The following is a 27,981-nucleotide window of genomic DNA, read 5'->3' as shown; positions in this document are numbered from 1 at the left end:
CACTTTATTATTCAAGTTGTACTGCTTGACTGTGATGACCCTTGTGGCTGCAGCTTATACCATAGCCTTACGATATACAAGGACAACAGACAAAGATCTCTACTTTTCATCTACAAGCCGTGTGTATCACCGAAGTAATTAAAGTTATTTCCTAAGTGTAGGGATCTTAGCTAAGTAAGTATAAATACGTTTTAGTGTGTTCACTTGTTGCGTTTACTTTATTTATACTGTTTTTTTCTGTTAGGAAGTTGAAACCCTACTTTTTAATCTGATCCACTGAGATAATGAACTTCACCTACATTACTTTGGGTGGCTTGGGGACAGTAGGTAGGTCTCCCAAATGATACCCAGAAGTCTTGGGACTTCACCTATGAGTCTTGCAGTATTGGCAGGAGTCGGGTTCATCACATGGGGCCCGGGGATGTCGTGCTGTTCAGGCCCTGCAAGGTTGCCAGGGGATACTTAGAATCCTCCAGTGGGGCACTGTGGGAACCTCTAGAGCCACACCCCAAGTGTTGCTGAGGTTGGGGTCTGGGGGACCAGGTAACTCAGATAATCAAACCAGGATCAGGAGCACAGGGATTGTTACCTATGTCAACATGTATTGTGTAAAGTACCTAAACTTTCTCTTTTAAGTTTACAGCAATTTAAATTGTTGCCTTCAGAATTCAGGAATGTTGCTTCTAAGAGGGGCAGCTTTCAGTCGGTGAGGGTGTTAAGAATACTTTTTTTTCTTGTTCCTCTAAGTATTAGGTGAAAGAACAGTAAAAACAGATAATTTTATCCCATATCCCAGTGTTGTTTTTGTACCTCTATTTAAGTTTGTCTTGTTACCTTTATCTTTTGTGAGGATTAGCTTTAGTTTGTCAAAGGTACCTGGAAACAAGTTACTTGGTCTCCCAATTTTCTTTCTTTTTTTTTTTTTTTTTGTTTTTTGTTTTTTGTTTTTTGGGTCACTCCTGGCAGTGCTCAGGGTTACTCCTAAGCTCTACGCTCAGAAATCACTCTGGCAGGCTCAGGGACCATATGGGATGCTGGGATTCAAACCACTGACCTTCCGCATGCAAAGCAAATGCCTTACCTCCATGCTATCTCTCTGACTCCAATTTTCAAATTTTTAATCATTCAGAACAATGAAATAATCAGTTTTTAACTAGCTACATAAGCAGCACTATTAGACATTTCAGTTTATTTTTCTAGTAGTTTTTTGGTTTTGTTTCTGAATACTAAGATTTTACAACATATGCTTTATTATAGTCTTTTTTTGTATGTGTTTCTGTTGTGTAAGAGTTTTTCTATAGATTTTTGAGAGTTTTTCACATAATGACTTATCTGTAAATTCTCCCTTTCCTGCTGTTGCTGAACCCCATGATCAGCTCCAGGTGGCTCCCTTGTGCTCAAGAGCCCTGGAGATCCTCACCCAGATGGTTGTCAGAGTAGTACAAGCCTGATAAATGGATTTTGGTGTTAGGGTCAGTAGGGCTACAAACCATGGTGCCTAAATTCTTTAGTGCATTATCCTGTAAACACGGAAATTCTCTTTATAATCACAATAAAACACACAAATGAGATCTCAGTATTGAGACTATTATCTCATTCACTGATCTTTTAAAGATTTTTGCCAGTTTCCCACTAATGTCCTTTAAAAGTATAATAATTGGGTCAGAGTGATAGTTCATTAGGTATGGCTCTTGCCTTGCGTGCAGCTGACCCAGGTGGATCTCCAGCATCCCATATGGTCCTTCGTGCCTTCTAGAAGTAATCCCTGAGTACAGAGCCAGGAGTAAGTCTTGAGCACTGCTGAATATGGTCCCAGAGATGGGTCCCTGAGATGGGAACCTAACGGATAAGGTCCCAAAAAGCATAGTAGTTAAGGCACTTGCTTTGCACTTGGCTAACCCTAGTTAAATTCTTAGCATCCTATATGGTTATCTGAGTACCACCAGGAGTGACTCCTGAGTGTAAAGCCAGGAGTTAATCCTGAGCATCACTAGGTGTGGCTGAAAATCAAAACAAACAAACAAACAAACAGAAACCTAATGTTGTCATAACTGTATAACTTCCTTTCATCTGAACCAGTTCTTCCGTATTTTTCTTTTATCTTCCTTCATGTCTTTGATATTGCTGAAGAGCATAACCCATTTATTTAATATTTTCTCACAAATAAATTTAGTTGTTTCTTGATCCAGAATGTGTTTTCAGTGCCTTATACCATGAGGCACATAGTATCTATTTGCCTCCTCACTGGTAATGTTGACTTCTTGATTTTCTGTAATTAATTTGTATCTTATGAGATACTTTGAGAGGAAGTGAACATCCTGTTTCTTATCTCACCTTCATTAGCTGAAAAAAAAAATAGTATCCTAATTTTGTCACTCCCTGTTCATTTATTAGCTGTCATTCCAGCTAAGGATGTTTCCTTTACCTTTCTCCCTACACCTGCACCCCTGCTAAACACAAATTTATGGATTATTTTTGTTTTATGGATTAAAATCTACTAATCTATCATGTTGATACTCAGATTGTCCCAGATCTAGACAATGAGATCTTTAAGTTTGCTAAAACACACACAAAAAAATGATGGTTATCAAACCGTTTCTTTTTAGCATAGTAAGATTTTAAAGTCTTTTTCTATTTTTTTCTGTTTATGATCATATATTTTTCCTTAAAGACCTGTTCATTTATTTTTCTTTTGCAGAATGGCATTAAGAAATTAATCTAAAAATGAGGGTACACATTTCTACTGGTGTATTATTATTATATGTCCTTTCAGCAGACAGAGCTGTGAATACATGTGTATACATGCATGCCTTTCTCTATTTTATGTGTGTTAATGAATTGAGTTGTACATTTGATACCAAAATTCTGAACTAGAAACATAGGCTTCATTCCACCCTTCTGTTCCATATTTGTTTCTTTTTTCTTGCCAGTGATAAATCTGATTTCTATTTTCCTTGAGGTCTTTAATTACTTTCTCAATCCTAGAATTCATAATAAGTGGATTCAGTATTTCTAAAAAAAAAAAAACATATTGACTGAAGTTTAGTGTTTATAGGGATTTTTGTTTTGTTTTGTTTTTTTTTGTTTTTTTTGGGTCACACCCGGAAGCACTCAGGGGTTATTCCTGGCTCAGAAATCACCCCCGGCAGGCTTGGGGGACCATATGAGATCTGGAATTCGAACCACTGTCCTTCTGCATGCAAGGCAAATGCCTTACCGCTGTGCTATCTCTCTGGTCCCATAGGGAATTGTTTTTACCTTTATTTTTAACAAAAAATAGTAAAACAATCGTTTTAGAAGACTTTGATTGGTTTTCTTTTACCAGTGTAGTTTTTGTTTTTCATTTGACAATATGACAAATATTTACATTTCTGAATCCTTAATTTTTTTATCTTTGTTGATTTTATTTATAATTTTCATTTTTACATATGTGTTTTTACATATGTGAATTATATGTTTTAATCAGAAGTTGTTTAACATGGTAGGGAACAAAAGGGGAGCAAGAGGAAGAATTAATGGAGAGTACTCAGGGATTACTCTTGTTCTGTGCTCAGGGATCATTCCTGGTGGAGCTTGGGAGGACCAGGTGTGGTGCTAGAGATTAAATTGAGGTCTGCGAAGGACCAGCTCACAATATGAAGCTCACCACAAAGAGTGGTGAGTGCAGTTAGAGAAATGACCACACTAACAACTATCATGACAATGTTATTGAGTGAGAGAAGTAGACAGGGAGTGGAGGAGGAGGGAAGTGGAGAGCATTGGTGGTGAAAATGTGGTGAAGGGGAGTGTTCTTATGACTGAAACCCAACTACAAACATGTTTGTAATCATGGTGCTTAAATAAAAATATAAAAAAAATTACATTATTTAAAATTTTCTAATTCAGAGCATCCCAACGTGGGCCAAACTTACCTTAAAAACATTTACCCCTGTTCTGGTAAAGGGTGTTGTACATTATATGACTGAATTTCAATCATGAACAACTTTGTAATTGTGAAAAAAACCTCAAAAGACAACAAATGTATTGTGAACATACTTATAAATATGGTGCTTAAATAAAGCAAAAAAAAAAATCTAGATCTGCCACTTGCAAGGTAAACTTTCTATTGCTTTTACTATCTCACTGGCACCTACATTAAAATAATATATATTTAATTTACTTTATTTAAAGAACATGTATCACATAGTTGATATAGTTGATCATAATAGATTTATTTCCAAGTGAGAGTGAAATAATTTAAAAAGAATAAAAGGCAAGGGAAAAAAGAAGGAAGAGAGAGGAAAAAATACAGCAACAAATAAATTTGTGAAAATTACTGTATCTTCAGTAAGGTCATTAAGTCATTATCAGGTTTGTTAGTAAGCTCTTGTTGCTAGTTGACCATTCTGTTCAGTTGTTTCTGAACATTAGGTAACTTCAGACACACTTTGGCATCTAAATTGGTGTTATTATTCCTACAGGAATAACAGTATTAAACAAAAATGGAGTTGTGCAACTACAAATGTGACTGTGTGGTCCAGGAATTCCAAGCACTGTTACTGTTACTGTGGCTTTTCTGAGGTGTGGTTTTGTCTGCCAGGCCTTCCAGAAGAATGAGACAGGGGTGGGGTGGGATGGGGTAAGAAGGTGCCTGCACTTATTAAAAAAAAAAAAGCATGGTGATGCCAGCCCAACTACTGCATACTTGGAATTTTGGTGAAATTGGTATCTCTGCAGAGAGCCCTAGAGTGGTGAACATAGGTCATTGGCAAAGCTGTGATTATGGGTAATAGGTGCATCAGGTGTGGCTTTAGCAGGGCAAGACTTGGCTTCCCCTTTCCTCCCGAGATTGCCAGCATTCAGCTGCCTGATCATATACTCATATCTTTTTATGGCTTTTACATATCTTTGAGAACAGAGTGAGCCTGTGATGCTGGTTGGGTGCAGCTTTGGTGACTGCATTTGTGAGGATGGTTTTGGCTACCAGAGCTTCCAAAAGTATAAAAAGTTGAGGGTAAGGTGCAGAGACTCACTCCAAAAAATAATACTTGTGATATCAGGCAAATACTGGCAGAACTGAAGTTTTGGTCAGTTTGGTATCTCTATGCTTTTAAAAATATAAATGTTAATGTTTTATTTCTATCAGCACATAGGAATATGTCTCATCCATTTTTTAAGAACTGCATGGTTATATGGATTTGTCACACACACATTAGCTTTTATTGATAAACATTTAGGCTGTTTCAGTCTTCTACTAAGTATTTTGCATTAAATTACTTGTAAATTAAGGGGCTGGAGAGATAGCACAGCAGTAAGGCATTTGCCTTGCAAGCAGTTAGACGGTGGTTCTAATCCTGGCATCCCATATGGTCCCCTTTGCCTGCCAGGAGTAACCCCTGAGCACCACTGGTTGTGACCCAAAAGACAAAAACAAACAAAAAAATTACTTGTAAATTAAAAACTGAAAAGGTGAAAAGGTGGGTTAGTAGTTGAATATTACAAAGTTTATATGCGAATGTTGACAAAATATTTTATACTGACATACTGATTTTATTATAATTAGATGAAATATAAAACTAGTACTTTGAAAATGTTTTGAGCTTTTCCATAGAACTACCACAATTTGAAGGAGACTCACTGATTAGCTATGCTTTTCTAAACCTTGTTATAGCTATAAACTGTTTTGGTCAAACTTTGTTACCAAGAAAGAGAAGTGGAGCTGTACCATGCCCACAAATGTAGTTGACATGTTTGAGCTGGGCCAGCTCCATAGACTTATCCTTTTCTTGAATGAGATGTAAACTGAGCTGTGAAAGATTATGGCTATACAGGCATATACAGCACAAAGCTGAACGTCTCTGGAGGACAGTTCCCACTCAGCGAAAGACACACTTACTGCCTCCATCACCCAGAACCACCATTTCCCTGATGGCTTGCTTTATCACTGACTCTATGATTCCCTGTGGGGACACCAATCTGACCATACTTCATATGCTTCAGATGTTGGGATGATATCACCAAGGCTTTTTTTTCAGAGTGAGTGTGGGTACAGTCTCCTTATCTTCCTTCTTCCCAAAACCTCAATTCTGTTGTTATATAAGACTGTTAAAATATTGAAATTGTTTATTGCCATAATAAAATTTTGAGTAATACAGACATCAGTCTGTGATGGTTCTTCTCAAGATTGGTTCAGTTCTTTTCTAATGTTTTAGCAGGAACAGTAATCTTTTAGATGATTTTGCCATCAACCCCCCTTTTCTATTTCATTCTGCTTGTGCTGCTAGAGAATAATTTTAAATAAAATAACTGATCACTTTAATCTCCATTTCAAAAATGAAAAAAGAAAAGAAAGAGAAGTGAAAACATTTTGACATTATCTTAAACACAGTTCCTTTTCATTGTTTGCTAACAACCACAATCTATAAAGTCTAAATAAATCTAGCAGGATGTACAAATGTTTATTATCTTGGGTGTGGTTAGACAAATATATCTTCTTTTTCTTGGGGGGGCCACACCCTGTGACGCTCAGGGGTTACTCCTGGCTATGCACTCAGAAGTCGCTCCTGGCTTGGGGAACCATATGGGACGCCAGGGGATCGAACTGCAGGCCATCTTAGGCATCTTACCACTTGTGCCACTGCTCCATCCCAAATATATCTTAACTCTTCAAGACATTTATTCATCTAAGGCTGGAGAAAATTATTTTAATTTTCATACTATTATCTAAAATAATATAGCTGTTAAATAGTTATAGGTTTTATACCTTTATTCCCCTTTCTATCTGAGTTAACATTTTGTCTGCAATGTTATGCTCATGGTGTAATGGTTTTAGGGTGATGGAGTCACACCGAAGGTGCTCAGGTGATGGAGAGGAAGTAAAGGGCATGTAAATTATATGATATTATAATATTAATATATACTATATTATATTTTTAATTTATTTTTGGTTTTTGGGCCACACCCGGCAACGGTCAGGGGTTATTCCTGGCTCTATGCTCAGAAATCGCTCCTGGCAGGCTCCGGGGACCATATGGGATGCCGGGATTCGAACCACTGTCCTTCTGCATGCAAGGCAAATGCTTTACCTCCATGCTATCTCTCCGGCCCCTTTATTTTTGTTTTGTTTTGTTTTTGGGTCACACCTGGCTCTGGTTACTTCTGGCTCTGCGCTCAGAAGTCACCCAAAATACAAGAAAAAAATATTTTAAAGTAGAATGCCTGTCTCAAATACAAGCAGGGGGTGGGGAGGTGGGAGATGGGGGTCATTGATGGTTGGAATGTTACAGTGGTGAAGGAGGGGGGTGTTCTTTTTATGACTGAAACCCAACTAGAAACATGTTTGTAATCGTGGTGCTTAAATAAAGATACTATTTAAAAAATAAATAAAAGTGTTTAAAAAGATCAGCTGATTAGAGGACTTCAAATCCCCAGAAAGCTCTACCATTTAAAATTTCATAGTAAAGGGCTAGAACGATAGCACAGTAGTGGGGTGTTTGCCTTTCATGTGGCCAACGTGGTACAGATTCTTCCCAGCATCCCAACATGATACCTCGAGCCTGCCAGGAGTGATTTTTGAGCACAAAGCTAGGAGTAACTACTGAGTGCCTCCAGGTGTGGCCCAAAAGCCAAAAAACTATTTTTTTCATACTGAAGTGATATTTTTGGCATTTTTTTCCTCCTGGTGTTTGTAGCTTTCTACCATATTTTATGTAGTACATATTATATGTACTAGTTTTCAGCAAATGGATTTACCATTGTGGAATGGAGTGTATTGAATTTAACAGAGGAAGATATTTTATTAAGATGGATATTTTGGGGCTGGAGAGATAGCAAATTGTTAGGGCGTTTGCCTTGCAAGTGGCAGACCCGGACCAATGGTGGTTCAAATCCGGTTTGGTCACCATGCCTGCCAGGAACAATTTCTGAGCACAGAGCCAGGAGTAACCCCAGAGCAACGCCAGGTGTGGCCCCCTCCCCCCCAAAAAAGATTATTTTATTTTTGTGGTCTGGCCACCTTTTCTTGGTTGTTAGACAAAAGTAGGCAATCAAGTAGAATTCTTTAAAAATTTAGTTAAAATAACACTTATTTAGGGTAGTTGTGAGGATAGAATTCATATGGATGTATAGAAGTGAGGATTTGATTTGTATATTGATAGACAAAGTTGATTAAAAGAGGATTTAAACTTCTAGGTGCATAATCTCACTCTTAGAAAGGAGACAAGCAGATAACATCAAGTTAATAATTTAGCAACTTGCTAAATTATTGTTTAGCATATTGTTTAGCATATTGGTAAATAAATTGTTTAAGACAGTGTTTTTCAATATATTTCTGACCATGGCCTCTTTTTCTTTGAAAATATTTGTTTGTCCTATATGCCCCACACCTGTTCTACTTTTTTATCCTGATAATCTCATACCAGGGCTCCCGCTTAATTAGATTTTCACCTCTGGCCCTTTTGGACCCTGAGAGCGCACAGAGGGCCATATGACAATGGTTTAAAATAATCTATGGTTATAATTCATATTGAACCAATATGCTTTTTGATATATGTTTAGTTGTTCTACATTTCAAATCATATTGTACAATTTGCCTTTTGGGGACTATCTGATATCTTTCCTTTTATTGAATAAAAGTGAAGAATTAAAGGAATATGTTAAAAACAAAATGTTCAATTGACAGAATTATAACTCTTAGGCTATTTCAGAGGTTAGACAGGACATATGCCTGTTTTAAAAAAAATATGTTATGAATATATTTTCAATGTAAATAACCATTGTATTTTGTTTTACATTTTATATTTGTGAAGCAATTTATTATAGAAGTTTCTTATTATGTATATGATTAATATTGATACATGTGTAAATATAATATATACCTATTTATAGGTGCATCTTTATTACATATCACTTCTCTATGTTGGACTGTGACTTATGTATACAACCCACATGTAACTTCCTCTAACACATCTTTTTTTTTTTTTTTTTGGTTTTTGGGTCACACCTGGCAGTGCTCAGGGGTTATTCCTGGCTCCAGGCTCAGAAATTGCTCCTGGCAGGCACAGGGGACCATATGGGGCGCCGGGATTCGAACCGATGACCTCCTGCATGAAAGGCAAACGCCTTACCTCCATGCTATCTCTCCGGTCCCCCTCTAACACATCTTAATGTTTTTGAATAGTTATATTATGAATCTGTCAGAGACGTTGTACTTACTAATGTTAGCTCTTAATTATAAAAATCAGTTAACTGTTGATTCTTTTTTTTTTTTTTTTTTTTTTTGGTTTTTTTGGGCCGTACCCGGCGGTGCTCAGGGATTACTCCTGGCTGTCTGCTCAGAAATAGCTCCTGGCAGGCACGGGGGACCATGTGGGACACCGGGATTCGAACCAACCACCTTTGGTCCTGGATTGGCTGCTTGCAAGGCAAACGCCGCTGTGCTATCTCTCCGGGCCCTAACTGTTGATTCTAATATGTTGAACAAAATTATAGAAACTCTTAGGAGTTTAGCCTTTAAATATAGTGCTTTTGTTGGTACTAATACTCAGATTTTCTATTAATTATATAATATGCACACAGTTTTTTTGGGGCCAGGAAGGTGACGCTAGAGGTAAGGTGTTTGCCTTGCAAGCGCTAGCGTAGGATGGACCGCGGTTCGATGCCCCAGCGTCCCATATGGTCCCCCCAAGCCAGGGGCAATTTCTGAGCACATAGCCAGGAGTAACCCCTGAGTGTCAAACGTGTGTGGCCCAAAAACCAAAAAAAAAAAAATAATAATAATATGTACACAGTTTTTATGATATACTAATTTAAATATTTGCAATTGCATTCAATTATAAATTAATTTAAAATTATTGACCCAAAGCATTTAGTTCCCATCCCAAATACTTTCATAAGTATTAGTCTTTTTTCTTAGAGTTTAGATATAATTTAATAAAAATTTTAAAATGTATTGAGCCTGATTAAAAAATGATCAAGGTAAACTATATATAATAACATTTGAAATGATAGGAAGCAATTTAAGTTTTTTGTTATTTTGGGCTGCACCCAGCGGTACTCGGGGGTTACTCCTGCTTCTGCACTCAGAAATTATTTCTGGCAGACTTCGGGGACGGGCGGGATGCCAGGAATCGAACCTGGTTGGCTACTTGCAAGACAAACACCCTCCAGCTGTGCTATATCTTTGGTCATCTGAAAATTATTTTTTATGGTTAATTTCAGTAATTTTGTTTTCCTGTTACCTCATTATTTAATAGATTCAAAATCAATTGAACTTTTGGCTAGAGAATATGTAATCATGTTTTTTTATGAGGATGTTTTGTTGGTGTGTTTAAGAAATCTAAAATTCATTGAAATTTATGCCTGCTAAATGACATGGCCTTTTCTCACATTTTAACGATGTACTGTTTGTAATACAATCCCATTAAATTGATGCTTTCTCTACCCTCTCTTCCCCTTATTTTTCATTTCCCTTTTTGTTTTTAAAGAGAAACCGGCAGTCTCGGTAGATTCAAGGCATCATTAAGAGAAAATGTCTTGGGGAGCCCCAAGGAATTGATGAAGTTAAGTGTACCATCCCTAGTGTATGCAGTTCAGAACAATATGGCTTTCCTGGCCCTTAGCAATCTGGATGCAGCAGTGTACCAGGTGAGTAGAGGAGGTGGTAAAGAAAAGTATATCTTTTATTTTTATTATTTTTGGTTTGGGCACCACATGCTATTTGCAGGGCTGTCATCTGGCTCTGCATTCAGGGATCACTTCTAGTGGGCTCAAGTAACCAAATTAAATGTGGAGATTGAATTTAGGTCAGTCGATTGCACGGCAAGTGCCCTACCTGCTATACCATTGCGCCAGCCCCAAACCTTTTTTTTTTTTTTGGTTTGGGGGTCACATCTGGCTTTGCTTAGGACTTACTCCTAGCAATATGTGTTGGACAATTGAGGTGCTAGGGATTGAATCTTGGTCAGCCTGTACTATCTTTCTGTCCCTGAAAAAGTATATAAAAATCTTAAAACATGTGCTTTTTTGGGTGAAAATATTTTGTCGACCTTTTATTGCATCATCAAATTTTTATTGAGGGATGCTCATAATGGTTTGGGAAATAATGCAAAACTAATTGTTTACTAATAGGAAATGGAAAGTAATGGTAAGGCCTAAGCATATTGTTAAAAATTTTTTAGCTCTGGTTGTTGCAAAAGACTGGTCAGGTGGCCTTTTGGCACGGAAGACCCCTTTCTCTCAAGCTATCGAAGTATCCCAGAACAAAAAATTGTCTCATCTCTTGCTTGATGGCTGAACTGTGTCTAGGAATCGAGTAGGGGAACTGAGGAGATCATTACTTAAAAATTACTGTGCATAATCTTCATCTCCCTGGATTTATATTCCTTGAGTTTGGAGTCCCTCAAATTTTTCTTCTCTTAAAAACAAGTCTCTAAGCTTTGCTTGGGTAGTGGAAAGTCATTGTGTAGTGAGAGGAGTCTCGAAGGATGTGAACTTTATTGCAGCTCTTTGTGTTATACAACCTTTATTGAGGGAGAACTTGATGCTGTTGATTCCTGAGCCTACAAAAGATAGTATAGGTGTGATGGTTCTTTTTGTTTGTTTGTTTTGGGTCACACCCGGCAACGCTCAGGGGTTACTCTTGGCTCTACACTCAGAAATCGTTCCTGACAGGCTCAGGGGACCATATGGGATGACGGGATTCGAACCACTGTCCTTCTGCATGGCAGGCAAGCGCCCTACCTCTATGCTATCTCTCTGGCCCCCGTGTGATGGTTCTTTTTTTTGTTTTTGTTTTTGGGCCACACCCAGTGTTGCTCAGGGGTTACTCCTGGCTGTCTGCTCAGAGATAGCTCCTGGCAGGCACGGGGGACCATATGGGACACGGGGATTCGAACCAACCACCTTTGGTCCTGGATCGGCTGCTTGCAAGGCAAACACTGCTGTGCTATCTCTCTGGGCCCAGTGTGATGGTTCTTAACTTAAATCACCTGCTAGAATAGGATTCATTCTCTTAGGTCTATGAAGTCAGTTTCTATTTATCATCTGTTTTATGACTTGTAAAATTTTGTCAGTGTTTTATCCTCTCCTCATCTTTATGGTGTTTCTTTATGTGTTTAAAATTGTAGTTTGTCAGTTATAATAGAAGAATGTAGGGAGCAAGGGGACTTAACTTCCCAGCCACAAAACTTTAAATCCACCAAAACATTGACCATAAGCTTGCTTGCTCTTGTCCATTGGTAACAGCAGGTTTTTTTTTTTTTTTTTTTAACCAGTGTTGATCTCTGGTAATAGTAGATTGACACAAACACCATACACTGTACTATCCCTCCAGCGCCCTGAGTTGATTATTTTCTTTTCAGGTAACTTATCAATTGAAGATTCCCTGTACAGCTTTATGTACTATTTTAATGTTAAACCGTACACTTAGCAAGTTACAGTGGATCTCAGTTTTTATGCTCTGTGGTGGAGTCACACTTGTACAGTGGAAACCAGCCCAAGCTACAAAAGTCACGGTAAGAAATAATGTTTCCTCTAATTAATATGGTAAACTCCCTGGGGTCGGAGAGATAGCACAGTGGTAGGGCATTTGACTTTTATGAGGCCAAACTGGGAGGGACCAGGTTCGATTTTTGTCATCACAGCCTGCCAGGGGCGCTTTTTGAGTGCAGAGCCAATCAATCAATCATTCAATCAGTAAATAAATAAATGAATAAAGTTTAAAAAAATTGTAAACTCCCAGGGCTGGAATGATAGTACAGTGATAGGGCATTTGCCTTGCACACAGCTGACCTGGGTTTGATCCCAGTGTCCCATATGTTCCCCCTAGCCAGAAGCTATTTTTGAGCGCACAGCCAGGAGTAACCCCTGTGTGTCACTGGGTGTGGCCCAATACTAAAACCAAACAAAATAAAAATTGTAAACTCCCTTAAGTTTTATGTATTTCAGACAATCTCATTGACAAGCACAACACAATTATATCTATAGCTGATAATAATCTTTTCCCTATAGATAGACATTTTTTCTTAGCATGTTATTATTAAGGATAAGCAAATTTATGGATGAAATGTTTCACATAAAGTTGCCTTAATGTAATCCACCTCTTTTGTTTTATAGATTACAAAATTAAAGGCCAGTTCAATTGTTTATCTGATGAAAATAGTGCCAACTGTCACACAGTGTATGTGACAAAACTTTTGGACTTTGTTGTTGTTGTTTTGAGGCCATACCTAGTGGTGCTTAGGTTTACTTCTGCTTCTGTACTCAGGAGTCATTCCTGGCCATGCTTGGTGGATCATATGGGATACTGGGGAACAAATCCACGTGGCCGTGTATCAGGCAAACACCCTACATGCTGTGCTATTGTTCTGGCCTGTACTTGACCTTTTTAATGGGAAGGAACTTCTCTAATTTTCCTCTTCACTTATCATGTTTTTAAAAACCTATTTGCACATACTTCCACTGTCAGTGATAGAGATTATAGGGAGTAGTTATTTACTCATTTTGGTTTGGGGCATATCCAGTTATACTTAAGGCTTATTCCTGGCAGGGCTTGGAGACTATCTGGGGTGCCAGGGATCATACTCAGGTCAGCTGCACAACTGCTTTACCTGCTATTCTATCTCTCTAGCCTATGGGAGTAGTTTCTTGAATTGATAATTGATACCTAAAACAGTGCAAAAGGTGCCTTTAACTTACTTTTGTTAAGTAAATGTTAAAGCAGTATATTTGTACTATGCTTTAATAATTTTTCCCCAAAGAGAAATAGGAAGTGAAACTTTAGTGAATGACTTGAAAATTAGGGATCCCTCTATAACCAAATACTCACAATTTTTAGTGAATGCCAAGACCACAATTCTCTTAACAACTTTCTAGTTAGTTGCCATTTTTAGTTACTTCTTAGTGTCCTAGAGATTCCCTCTAAGGAATATCTAAAAAAATCACGGTGGTTTGGATTAATGATGTCTTCACACGTTTAAAGTCTTGGTGATATTTCAAAATACTGATCCAGTATGCATTGTACATTTAAATCATCTGTCAACCTGCAGAGAAGGAATTAGCATGGAAGTAAGGCAAACACTAAAAACTTAAATATAAACTTCTTAGTAATACCTGGCACCACTAGGAAAGATATTAGATCTACTTTAGTAGTTTATGTGAAAGTCTTAGCTGAAATACAGTAAAGGGCAGTTTGGTGGTGGTGGTGTACTAAACTTTGCAGTGCTCAGGAATTACTTCTTGTGTTGCTTCAGGGGACCAAGTGGGATGCTAGGAATTGAGCCCAGGTCAGCCAGGGCAGAAGTTTTTTGTTTGTTTTTGGTACACACCAGGCAGCACTCAGGGACTAGTTACTATGTGCTCAGAAATCACTCCTGGCAGGCTTGGGGGACTGTATGGGATGCTGGGGATCGAACTTGGGTTGGCCACATTCAAAGTAGTTGAAAACTACCGAGTTAAACTGATTTTCCATGACTGATATTAGTAAGGGTTTGACTTAGGTTAGGGTAGTAGTACAAGTAAAGGGCCAGTTATGCAGAATTGGAAATAACTACAATATGCTTTGGAAATAATAGATATTATAATAAGTATTAACTAAACCTGTAATTGTGGTGGGGGGAGTAAGAGACATATTTTAACTAAAGTGTTTTTGTTAGTCTTTGGGATGACTTTATTTTTATTGATCCATCTTATTCTGCATTGTATCTGGATCTCTTTCAGTAAAACTATAATACAGTTTTATATTTATTTGCCTTATTTTAATTCTATTTATAAAAATAACTAAAACATTACTGTTGCAGGTGGAACAGAATCCATTGGTAGGGTTTGGAGCTATATTTATTGCTGTTTTGTGCTCAGGATTTGCAGGTAAATCATAAAAATGTCATCTGTTAATTAAAGCTGAACAACTAGGAGGTATTTCTTTTGCTTTACTATGTTATTAATTTTATTCCCTAAGCTATGTATATTTTCCTATTTGAAATCTTGGGGCTCAAACTCAGGTCCTCTACAGTGCCAGGCACAAACTCTTTTATCAGTGAGCTACATCCCAAACCCCTTATCTTCTTAGTAATTTTTTTTGGGGGGGGTTGTTTTTGGGCTATACCTGGTAGTGTCCTGCTCTGTGCCCAGGAATTACTCCTGGAAGGCTTGGGGGATCATATGGAATCCTGGGGATTGAACCCAGGTCAGCTGCATACAAGACAAACACTCTACCCACTGTGCTATTAGCTCCAGCCCCAGTTATTTTGTTTTATGTTAGAAGTTTTCCAGATTCTTGCCAGTTCTTATTGAACTCAAGTTCTTATTTATAATTGTACTGAATTAAGAATAATATTTTTGAGAGGAGGTCATATCTGGCAGTACTTAGCGGCCATTCTAGGCTCTGTCCTCAGGGAACCATATGAAGTGCTGAAGATCCATACCCTACCATTTGGTGACTTTCTACTGAACTATCTCTCCAGACAAACTGTTGACCATATTTGGTCCAGCCAAGGAATTAAGAGATAGCCTCTGAAGATGGAGAAAGTCACTCACCAAAAAGCTCATACCCCAGTGTCTTCATTATCCCAGAACTGCAATATTCTCAGGCTTATATTTACTAATTTAGGGAGCTGCTACTAGCTTCATACCTTTTGGGGGGGGGGGTTTGGGGTCACACCTGGCAGCACTCGGGTTACTCCTGGCTCTGCACTCAAATTATACTGGCAAGCTTGAGGACCATCTGGGATGCTGGGGTTCAAACCTAGGTTGATTGCATGCAATGAAAATGCTCTAACCACGATGCTATAACTCTAGCCCCATCTCCTCTAAATCCTTGTCTGGCTAAAGCGATGACTCAGTTGGGAATGTATGTTTTGCACAAAAGTTCAATTCCTGGCAAACTATTTATCCCTATGTAACGAATGGTTTCAATATTGAGCAAGACAGACCTTGATTTTGTGAAGATGATATATCTATTTTAAAGTGTAATATAAGAAATAAATTGTATTTTAGAAATACTTCCAAAAGAAAAGTCAATGGAGTATATTAGTTATAATGCCTTTATTAAAGTATTTTTCTTTATTAAAGAATTTATGCTATATTAGAAATTATGCTATGTGGGCCCGGAGAAATAGCACAGTGGCGTTTGCCTTGCAAGCAGCCGATCCAGGACCAAAGGTGGTTGGTTCGAATCCCGGTGTCCCATATGGTCCCCTGTGCCTGCCAGGAGCTATTTCTGAGCAGACAGCCAGGAGTAACCCCTGAGCACCGCTGGGTGTGACCCTAAAACCAAAAAAAAAAAAAAAAAAAAAAGAAATTATGTTATGTTAGGAATTAAAACGATGGGTGCTGAAATGATAGCAAAGAGAATAGTAAGCCTGGCATGCAGCTGACCTGGGTTCGATTCCCAGCATCCCATATAATCCCCCAAGCCTGCCAGGAAAGCAGAGAGCCAGAAATAACCCCGAAGTGCCACTAGGTGTGACTTTCTCAAAAAAACAAAAACAAAACAAAACAAAAACCTTATGACTAAAATTAGGTTGGATGTGGAAGTAAAATAACTGCTTATAAAAAAAGACATATGATAAGGTTGGATCAAAATTTCGAGACATACTTGATAGCATAAACTTATAATTAAGAACCAGCAAGTTAAAAATAAATCTTTTATTTTTCTTCTTACATTTAGTTCTATTTTTTTTTTTTTTTGGGCCACACCCAGCTGTGCTCAGGGGTTACTCCTGGCTGTCTGCTCAGAAATAGCTCCTGGCAGGCACGGGGGACCATATGGGACACCTGGATTCAAACCTTAGGTCCTGGATCGGCTGCTTGCAAGGCAAACGCTGCTGTGCTATCTCTCCGGGCCCCCCATTTAGTTCTTTTTTTAAAATGAGAATAGGTTCAACATTATATTTAGTTTGGCCTTTCAGTATATAACAGAGGAAATGATAATGGTTTAATATTTTTCTAGATACTAAAATCAGATGTAGAAGGCATTTATAATCATCATGTTAGTTCCCATTTCTTCTTTGGATTTTTTTCTACATAAGTTCATCAAAAGCATGAATTTTATTAGAATTTTTAGTTGATAAGTACGTTAGTAATAATTTCTGATCTTTAACATAATGGCCTCTTTAAAATACAATTTTATAGTACAAGCCTTAGAGCAGTTAGAGAACTAGCCTCACTAAACTAAGACCTTTTGGGAGTGGTGATATCACATATTTCATTAGAACATCTAAAAAGAGCAGCAAATCCAAGAAATATGTACACAAACATTCATCTAGTTTGGGACGTCATAGACTGACACTTCTTTATGAACTTGACTTGTTGAAAACTGCTTTGTTTTTCTTTTGCTGGGAACTGAACCTTGGGCTTTGCACATGCAAAGTATATACTTTACCATCAAAGAACAACATCCTTAGCTTGGAACTGCTTTAAAGGAAAATAGTGTGACCTTGCCTTACAGGTAGCTGACCTGCATTGGACCACCAGAGCCCCAGATGGCCCCCATGTTCCACCAGAAATGATACTTGAGTACAAAGCCAGGAGTAAACCCTCGGTGCAGTCAAGTGTGGGCCAGAAACAAATGACTTTACTCAAGTGAATAGCTTATTCTATTTAAAACATATTTTCATTTCTATTATTTTTGAAAAATTCTTCAGTGATTATGTAGGTTATTCACAATTAGTGAATACTAGGAAGCAGTTATTATCAGGGTAGCAGTTGCTTTTGTCATTTGACTACTAAAAAAGGCAAGAATTTTTTTAAATGAGTTTTATTGTGACCAAAAGTGAACAACAAATCTTTCACATTAATATTTAAGGTACATAGTGACAATGAATCAGGGCCATTCCCACCACCATGGTTGTCCTCCCTCCACCCTTTTCCCAGCATGTGTCACATATCTCCCTCCTTTGCCCCCCCAGAGTGCTAGTGTAACTGTTTCCTTCAGTGTATAGCTTATTGTAGATAGGGTATCGATTCTGTTGTTGTTGACTTTGGGTTTGGTGTTTAAGTCTGATCTTTTTTTTTTTTTTGTGGTTTTTGGGTCACACCCAGCAGTGCTCAGGGGTTATTCCTGGCTCCAGAAATTGCTCCTGGCAGGCATGGGGGACCATATGGGACGCCGGGATTCGAACCGATGACCTCCTGCATGAAAGGCAAATGCCTTACCTCCATGCTATCTCTCAGGCTCCTAAGTCTGATCATTTTTATTTTTTTATTTTTATTTCCAGTCAATGCTCATATGGTTGTTTGGTCCTGGTACCATTTATTTTTATTTCCCCCCGCAATTCACGAGGCAGAACAAGATGATTCAGGTTGTATGGTTCTGCTGGAAAAAGACAAAAAGAAGAAGGAGGAGAAGGAGGAGAAGGAGAAAAGAAGAAGAAAAACATAACAAAGAAACCAACAAACAACAGTAAAAAAAAAATAGTAACTACCAAAAAATAAACAACAGTAAAAATAAATAGTAATACAAAAATAAAAACCAAAAAATAAACTACCAAAAATAATAAAAGCACCCAGCAACACAACAATAACAAAAAAAAATCACCAAATAATAACCACAAGAGTGTAAAAAGAAGAAAATAAAGAGAAAAATGAAAAAAAAAAAGAAAAAAAAAATAAATAGACAAAAAAACAAAGGAAGGAGTGCAGGTGTGGCAAGGTTCAGGGTTTCTCCGCCCATGAAGCATACTGCCATGGGAACAACTACTGACTCTGTACATGCTCATACCACACCCCAAGGTCTTTTTATGGTGTCAAGAAACTTTCTGCTCAGTTGTGGATGATAAAATCAGGCCTCTGTAGCTAGAGATCTTGGTATTTGCACAGGTCATAGGACAAAGTCTATGATAGAGTCTTTATTTACAGTTCTAGATGTTCTGTTCCATCATAGTTGTTGTAATCAGTCTTCTGTAATAAGTGGTCTTGGTTTTTGCTCAGATCCTAGGCTGAAGACTAGGATAGAGTCTTCATTATGGTTCCAGAAGTTCTGCTCAGTCTCAGTTGTCAAAGTCAAACCTCTGTAATTAAAGATCTTGATTTTTGTACAAGTCCTAGGCTAAAGCCTAGGGTAGGGTCTTTCTTATTGGTCCAGGATAAGTTCTGCCCAGTCATGGTTGTCAAAGTCAGTATTCTGTACTTAGTGCTTTTGGTTTTTGCACAGATCAAAGGACGACATGTCTTCTGATTTTATCTTACTGTTAGGTGATGGGATAGGACAGGCTGCTCTTAGATCAAGTTGTTGCTGTTTCCTTGTTGTGAGGATGTCATATTAAAACTGGTGCAGGTTGGTGTCAGAGCAGTATTAGGAATTTCCCAGGGGAAGTTTGGTTACTGGTGTTGTTGCAGGGAACTCTTATCGGTTCTATGTCTGGGATCTGGGGTTCAGTGTTGTACAATCACTGTCCAATCTCATGGAGTCTAAGTTGGGTCCACATGGCACATGTGTAGGGTGGGAGGTGCCCCTGTATTATAAAAAGTATGAGTTCTTATTCCTAGAAGATAAGATCTTGTTTCTGTGTATAAGGTCCCCCCCTATTTTTTTACTGTGCCTATATAAAAGCATATAAAAGGTATCATATTATATTGCTGGTGCATTTGGGGTTAAGAATGATAGGATACACAATCCCTATGCCCTGATTTGGACCTGAGCTTTTATCTCAGGCAAGACTTTCTTCTCGGTTTTCATATCAAGCATAACCAAAACAGGTGAAGTTAAAGAAAAAAATATATCTATATAAAATAGAAGAAATAAATAAAAATTAATTTTAAAAAAGTAATTAAAGAAAAAAGTGATGGAGGAGCCTACCTTAATGTTTGGGAATAAATACCCTGAGAGGAATTATTATAGAGATATTAAGTATACAGAGGAAGTATAGGCATCCCTATTAAGTTTTTTGAGATACTCTTGTGGAGGGTGAAATCCAAGGCACTTTTTCATCATACACCGTGGTCTTGTTGAGTTTGAGAAATGATTTGCAGCATTAAAGGATCAGGTAGTCTCCTTGAGCTGGGGGTCCTTCTGAAGCTGAATTCATTACCATGCAACAATCCACATTTGGGAGGGGGATGAGAAGGGCCACCTGAGTCAGCAGGTGTGTTGGCTGTATTTTTTCTTTTGCCAGGGCATGAGATGTGCGACTGAGAGGGTGTCTTTTTGTTTTGGGAGCTGGGTGGTGGTTTGTTATTTGACTACTAAAGGCAGGAATTTTTCTTTAAAAAAAAATGATTAAGGAGCCAGATAGCATGGAGGTAGGGTGTTTGCCTTGCATGCAGAAGGACGGTGGTTTGAATCCCGGCATCCCATATGGTCCCCCGAGCCTGCCAGGAGTGATTTATGAGCATAGAGCCAGGAGTAACCCCTGAGCATTGCCAGGTGTGACCCGAAAATAAAAAAAAATTTTTTTTCCTTAAAACACCATGATAGTTAAAATGGTTTTGATCAGTGTTCTAGCATTCCTTTACCAGTGTTTCCACCAGTTCGCAAATTACCTTCCCATAGTCTAACCCTGATTCCACCCCAGCCAGTTCCTATGGCAGACACTTTTCTTCTTTTTCTCCTTTTATATTTTTAGGCACTGTGGTTTGCAATGCTATTACTTACTGAAGAGGTTATCGTACATATCACTTTTCTTTCTTTTAATTCCCAATTCTTGTCTAGAGTGATCATTTCCAGCTATCCTCATAATGGTCTTTTATCTTAGCTGTACATCCCACCGAGCATTTCTATTGTCTTTTGAGTGTTACTCTCTTATTAGGGGGTTTTGGCTCCCTCTGATTCTATCTCTCCCCTCCCCCCGACTCTTCACTCAGCATGTATATCCATGTATAAACAAATTTCATGACTTAATTTTTCCTAGTAGCTGTATTGTATTCCATTGTGTAGATTTACCAGTTTCTTTAACATCTATCTCGGGTACTTGAGTTGTTTCCACATTGCAGCTGTTGTGAATAGCTCAACAAAGGGCAGAGGATCTTTTCTGCATATTTTTAGGGGGAGCCTATGTATATATCCAGGATTAGTATTGCTAGGTCATATGAGAAGATCATATTGTTTTCCAGAGGCTAGACCAGTGTACTTCCCACCATCAGTGAATTTTTTTTTTTTTTTTGGTTTTTGGGCCACACCCAGCTGTGCTCAGGGGTTACTCCTGGCTATCTGCTCAGAAATAGCTCCTGGCAGGCACGGGGGACCATATGGGGCATCGGGATTCGAACCAGCCACCTTAGGTCCTGCATCGGCTGCTTGTAGGGCAAACACCGCTGTGCTATATCTCTGGCCCAGTGGTTGTTCTTGATATGTGTCTCTATGGTGTGAGGTGATAGCTCATAGTTTTAATTTGCTTCTCCCTGATGGCTAATAAAGTAGAGTATTGTTTTATGTGCCTTTTGGCCATCTGTATTTCCTTTATTTTTTAGAGGACATTTCCTTTAATTTATTCTCATTTTTTGATGGTTAGATGTTTTTTGGGGGTGGAAGTTGAGTCACATCGGTGGTGCTCAGGGGTTACTCCTAGCTCTGCACTCAGAAATTATTCCTGGCAGGCTTGGGGGACCATATGTGATACTGGGGATTGAACCCAGGTCAGCCGTGTGCAAGGCAAATGCCCTACCTGCTGTGCTATTGCTTCAGTGCCAGTTTTTTTTCTTGTTAAATTCTACTACTCCCATATCAGATGGGTATTGGATGAATAGTTCCTCCCATTCTGTGAGCAGTCTTTGTATCCTGGTCTTCATTTTTCTTGTGATGCAGAAGCTTAATTTAATGTAGTCATATTTGTTTATCTTTGCTTCAACTTGCTTGGTCAGTGATGTTGCATCTCATCTTTTTCCCCAAAATTGTTTTAGCTATTTGTTGAGGTTTATTGCTCCATATGAATTTGATGTGTTTGATCTATTTTTTCAAAAAAAAAACATAGGTTATCTTTATAGGATCTGCACTGACTCTTTATAATGCTTGGGCGAATATTGCTATTTTAATTTTAATCCTCCAAATCCATTATCAGGGTACATATTTGCAGTTTTTCTCTTGTCCTTTTTTATTTCCGTTAGAGTATGTTGTAGCTTTCTCTCTTTAGGGTCTTTCACCTGTTTTAGTTGATTCTGAGATATTTGATTTCTGAGGTAGAAATATGGGTATATGGGATTTTAAAAAATACATTGTCTTCATTATTTGTATATAAGAATGCCTTGGGACTTTTTCCATGTTAATTTTTGTTGCCTGGTCACTTTACTATAACTGTTCATTTGTTCTAGAAGCTTTTAGTGGTCTTAAGGATTTTCTAAATATAGTATCATATTGGTGCTAAGATAGCACAGTGGTAGGGCATTTGTCTTGCACGCAGCTGATCCCAGGACAGATGGTGTGTTCGAAAAAAATTTCCTCCCCTATTTATAGAGTATCATCATCCACAAGTAGTGAGAGCTATTGGATGCAGTTGATATCTATTTCTTGCCTAATTGCTATGCAAGTACTATAAGTACTTAGTATTTACTAAGTACTTAGTACTTACTTAGTGAATAGAAGTGGCAAGAGAGGGGCAACTTCGTCTTATTCTGATCTTAGAGGGAATGGCTTTTTGTTTTTCCCTACTGAGTAAAAATGTTTACCCTGGGCAACCCTTGTGGTAATATCACTTTATTTATATAGAGGAAGTTCCTTTGATTCCCATTTTGTTGACTTTTTATCACGAATGGGTATCGGATTTATCAAATGCTTTCTTTTTAACTATTGATATGATTATTTTTTATTGATATGGTGTATGTTTCAAATACCAACTTTTGGTTTTATTGATCCTTTGGATTTTTTAGGGGGATTCCAGTTCATTAATTTTTTATTTGAGTTTTATTATTGCAGGAATTACTTATTTTGGTTTAGGGGCCATATACCTGGTAGCACTCTGGACTCTGCACTCAGAAATTCTCCTGGCTAAAAAAAAAAAAAAAAAAAAATTAATTTACCTGGCAGACTCAAGGAGACCACAGGGGATGTTGGGAATGGAACTGAGGTTGACCTACTGTACTGTCACTATCACTTCAGGCTCTGCAAGAATTATTCTTCTTTGGGGGGAAGGGGCATTTTAGGTCACACCTGGCATTACTCAGGGGTTACACTTGGCTCTGTGCTCAAAAATTGTTCGTGGGAGGCATGGGGATATGATGCCAGGATTTGAACCATTGTCCATTCTGCTCCTCTACCAGCTTTGCTAATCTCTCCGGCCCTCCAGGAATTATTAACAGATTTTAAATCTCTTGTTCAGTGTGAAATCAGGAAGTTCTTTTCTGTGCATATTAAAGATAATAAGTATTGCCATATGTTACAACCAATAAATGCATTTGAGTAAAGCAAAATGTCTAACCCAAATTATGTTATTTTCTATCTCTAGATTTCTCTGACATTGAATAAATCACATTTGCATGTCTAATTTTCTTTCAGGGAGTATATTTTGAAAAAGTTTTTAAAGAGTTCAGACACTTCCCTTTTGGGTGAGAAACATTCAAATGTATCTATCAGGAATCATTGTAACATTGATTGGTGTCTACGTGTCAGATGGAATTGAAATTAAAGAAAAAGGATTTTTCTATGGCTACACATATTATGTCTGGTTTGTTATTTGTAAGTATCTTGGAATTAGTTCTGAGAAGATTTAAAATTTTTATCTTCTTTTTTTGATTTGGGGCCATACCTGGGCAGTGTTCAGGGTTACTTTTGGCTCTGAACTTGTGGGCCCAGAAAACCATATATGAAGCCAGGGACAGAACCTGAGCTGGCCATGTATGTGCCTTACCCACTGTATTACCTCTCTAGCACTCTAGTTCTTTTTTTTTTTTTTTTTTTTAAAGTTTGATGTCTATTTTAAGTCTTTACAGCATTTTCAAACTGTTCTTTGATATTGTGAAGATTAATTTGAAAATGTGATTTTGGTATGTTTCTCCCAAAGCATTTTTCCCCTCACAATCAAAAGTACCTAATGAATTAACAATAAAACTATATATTTAATAGTAGATCATGTAGCCCTTTAGGCATTTGAAAGCAGTGCTTTTTAGAAACTGACTCAGTTTTAATTTTCTCAGTTGGCTGCTATTAAGACACAGTGTTTTCCTAGTAAATGGTAAGGTATCTCTGGGGATGAAATTTGCCTCACTACCATAGAATATTTAATTGGTTCGAAAATTTTCATTTCTTTCTCTATACAAGTTTTGGCAAGTGTTGGAGGTCTCTATACTTCAGTTGTGGTCAAATACACAGACAACATCATGAAAGGTTTTTCTGCTGCAGCGGCCATTGTTCTTTCTACTATTGCTTCGGTGATGCTGTTTGGATTACAAATAAGTATGTATTTCGTTACATTTTTTACATAAAAGACCTTCTCAGTACTTTGATTCATTTAATATTATTAAATAAATTAAAAAAATATTATTTTTTAAAAGGTATTTGTTGATATCTAATTAAGTTAAAATTCATTACAATAGAAAGTCATTCCTGGGGCCGGAGAGATAGCGCTAGAGATAAGGTGTCTGCCTTGCAAACGCTAGCCAAGGAAGCCTGGGGTTTGATTCCCTGGTGTCCCATATGGTCCCCCTAAGCCAGGGGCAATTTCCGAGTGTTTAGCCAGGAATAACCCCTGAGCATCAAACGAGTGTGGCCCAAAAAAAACAAAAACAAAAACAAAAAAAGTCATTCCTATATGACATTACTGCTATGTTACTATGTTATTATGTTATTATATATGTTATTATATAAATTTTCCTAGCCCACAGTGCATTAAGTAGCTTTTGTATGATGTAAGCAGTGATTATTAACATTTTGGGATGCTTTTATGAAATACTTATTTTATTATCAAGTGTACCATAAATGATTACATGAGGAAAAGACCCTGCTTATCTGATAGGAGGAAATTTCTTCCTGGCCTCTGGAACACCAGTGATTTTTATGTTATTCCTGTTGAATTTATCCCTGCCTGTTGTCACCTATTCACTTGCTTTGATCATTTTTCCCTGTCTTCTGTTCATCGATTTTAAAGCACTTTTCCAACTTCTACTGAATGGAGGTGTTGTGCAGCTTACTAATTCTGTCCATCACCGCTGCTACTCTGCTGGTTAGGCTTTCCAGTGAGGTTTTCATTTTGGCTACCAAGTTTTTAATTTCTGTCTTATCTGTTTAAAGTTTTCTAATTTCTGCTCTCATATCCTCTTGCATCTTGTTGGCTATCCATTCCATCATTTCTTTGAACATCCTCAACATTTCTTCTCTAAAGTCCTGATCAGAGAGGATATATAGGTAGCTAATGTTATTTGGGTCATTGAAGCTATCATCTTCATTCACTGAGTGTGGTGGGGTTCTGCTTTGCTTTCTCATTGTGACCTTTGTAGTGTGGTAGTTTTCTATATGCTGTGGTGAGGCTCCTTGACTTGAAGTAATATGCAGTTCTCCAAAATGAAGTGGAAAAGCTGTGCTTTTGTCTGGGCATACTCACCTCAGTTCAGTTCAAAATGATCTTGTCTATCTGATTTTAAAACTGATTGTAATGCAAACAAAGGAACACCTAACACCTTGTATAAATATTAAAACACTATTTGCTGTGTAGCTTTGGGGGAAATTACTAATCGGAACCCAGTTTCTTCATCTGTAAAATTGGGATGCTAATAATACCACTTACCTCATAGGACTGACTGTTCCAGGCGAAGTGTTCTGAAATAGCATAGTAAATACTCTATACAGCCTATAATAGGGCTAGTCACTTACTATTTGTATCAGGTATTTATGCGACTTTTCTTTACATGACTTTCTTAAGCCATTTGGATGTTTTATTGTGGTATAATTCTTCAGTGTTCTACAAATACTTATGCTTTTGTGCCTAAGAAATATTTGAGAACAGTAAAAAGTGTTGTTGAGCAATATTGTCTTACTCTTGTCGAGAAATTAGAATATTTTAGTGTCCTTTTTCTTTTAAAAATTGTTTACCCCTCCATTTTCATTGGAGGCAGAGCTAATCAATGTCTCAGTTAGGGGTGAACTAAAGATAGTTTGAAGTCATTTCTCTGTGTGCCGTTTTATAGTTATTAAATTATATGTCTTTGTTCTCCATGATAAAATATGGTTGTTTTACACAGAATATACAGATTGGCCTGGACTTTGAGATAATTTCTAAACATAATGCCTATTTGTAAAGTTTGGACAGGTAATGAAACTATAGGGTCAGATTAAGAGCTCAATTGGTTGGAGTACATGCTTTGCATGTAAGATATTTAGGTTCAGTCCCTTGCACTGCATTGTCTTCTAAGCACCACTAGGAGTTTTGCACCAATGGTGTGGCCTCGAAACAAAACAAAAACTTAAAAATAATAGGCAAGTGGGGCTGGAGAGATAACATGGAGGTAGGGTGTTTGCCTTGCATGTAGAAGGGCAGTGGTTCAAATCCAGACATCCCATATGTCCCCTGAATCTGCCAGGAACGATTTCTGAGCATAGAGCTAGGAGTAACCCCTGAGCGCTGCCAGGTGTGACGACCCACCCCCCCAAAAAAGGGCAAGCATGAAATAGAATTGTTATCTAAATATTTATATACTTAATGACAATTTCACTCAAAACTTTGATTCCATAATTTGGAAAATCACATTTGTTCCTTTTATTTTCATTACCATATGGGGAAATTGTGTATTCTATTTTTATTTGGTGATCCAGACAGGCATACTTATATTTCTGGAAAGTCTGTTGCAGTAAATGATTGTCACTCCCTTGAGGGTTTGGGAGGGTTGTGTGTTAAGGGTGGGAGTAACCTATGGGTGGCAGATGAGAAGGCTGGAGAAACTTATAATTACCAACTCTTTGAAACTTTACTATCATAAAAAAAAGGCCATTCAAGTTTATTGTCAGTTTGATGTAATCAATGTTTTACATTTTTAAGGCCACTAATATTAATACCCCTTCTCCCCTTTCAGCTCTCACCTTTGCTCTAGGAACTCTTCTTGTATGTGTTTCTATATATCTTTATGGATTACCTAGACAAGATACAACATCAATCCAACAAGGAGAAACAGAATCAAAAGAGAGAGTGATTGGTGTGTGATCTCAATCTAAAGAAAAATTCTTATAAAGACTAGATCATTTGAAATTAATCTAGAGCCTTAAATCAATCCCACAAAGTAGCATACATACTGGTATAAGAATTAAGAAGAAAAGGCAGAAGAGAAGTGGAGATGATGAATGCTTGCTTACCTTGCAGGTAAGCCCCTCTTATGGTCCCATGGTCCTCTGAACACCAGATCCTTGAGCACAGAGCCAGGAGTAAACATTGAGCAGTGATGGGCATGGCCCAAGAGCCCAGACCCCCTCTTCACCCTCTCCATGTTAAAAAGAATGAACTATAAAAATAATGTCTGAAATCAACCTGGTTTTAGGATGAAGGAATCTTACAATTGTATATATAATGTACAAATCAAGTCAGAGATAATGGTATTAAAATATCAGGAGATGCTACAATAGTCAAATAAGATTTGGGACAGTGTTGCTGTTAAAGTGCCAAAGCCATTTCTTCAGTAAGTCACTTATTTGGATACCAGGGGAAAAGGATCACCTCATCCTTGTTCTTTATTCATGTACAGTATTTTATCTAGCACTAAAAATCTAGCTCTTTTCTTTAAAAAGTGAAGCAAAAAAAATGGATTAATTTTGGGAAAAAAAATGAATGTGTAACTTCTCAAAGGGAATCTATTTCCTACTCAGACAATGATTTATGGGTGGCGACTGAGTACTCCTTTAAGTGCTGTATTTGTGCCATTCACTGTCTAGATTGTATTTCTTTGCTGGTTAGGTGATATACATTTTTTCTTCAAAAATATTTCTAATGTCACTTTTGTACTTTTTTTAAAATAAAGTATGTTTAACTGTGGGGTTCTCAATAATTTGTGGAATTTCAGTGGTTTTTTTTTTTTTAAGTTATAATGTTAACAAGGAAATCCAGCAATAAACTTTATTTATATGAAAGGTTTTGGATCACTTTTTGTACTGCAAATGAC

General features: G+C 37.6%; 1 protein-coding gene across 1 annotated transcript; it reads left to right on the top strand.

Moving 5' to 3' along the window:
• Nucleotides 1-27,849, top strand: SLC35A1 (solute carrier family 35 member A1). Its single transcript, XM_049772323.1, is given in 8 exon segments — nucleotides 1-115; nucleotides 117-149; nucleotides 152-174; nucleotides 10,464-10,623; nucleotides 12,339-12,491; nucleotides 14,775-14,841; nucleotides 24,161-24,295; nucleotides 26,905-27,849. Coding segments are annotated over 8 exon segments (780 nt in total). The 5' UTR covers nucleotides 1-34; the 3' UTR covers nucleotides 27,033-27,849.
• The last annotated feature ends 132 nt before the right edge of the window (nucleotides 27,850-27,981 follow it).

This window comes from Suncus etruscus, chromosome 4, assembly GCF_024139225.1.
Source record: "Suncus etruscus isolate mSunEtr1 chromosome 4, mSunEtr1.pri.cur, whole genome shotgun sequence".
Lineage (NCBI taxonomy): Eukaryota > Metazoa > Chordata > Mammalia > Eulipotyphla > Soricidae > Suncus > Suncus etruscus.
Note: the sequence above shows the minus strand (reverse complement) of the source record. Positions and strands in the feature narration are given on the sequence as shown.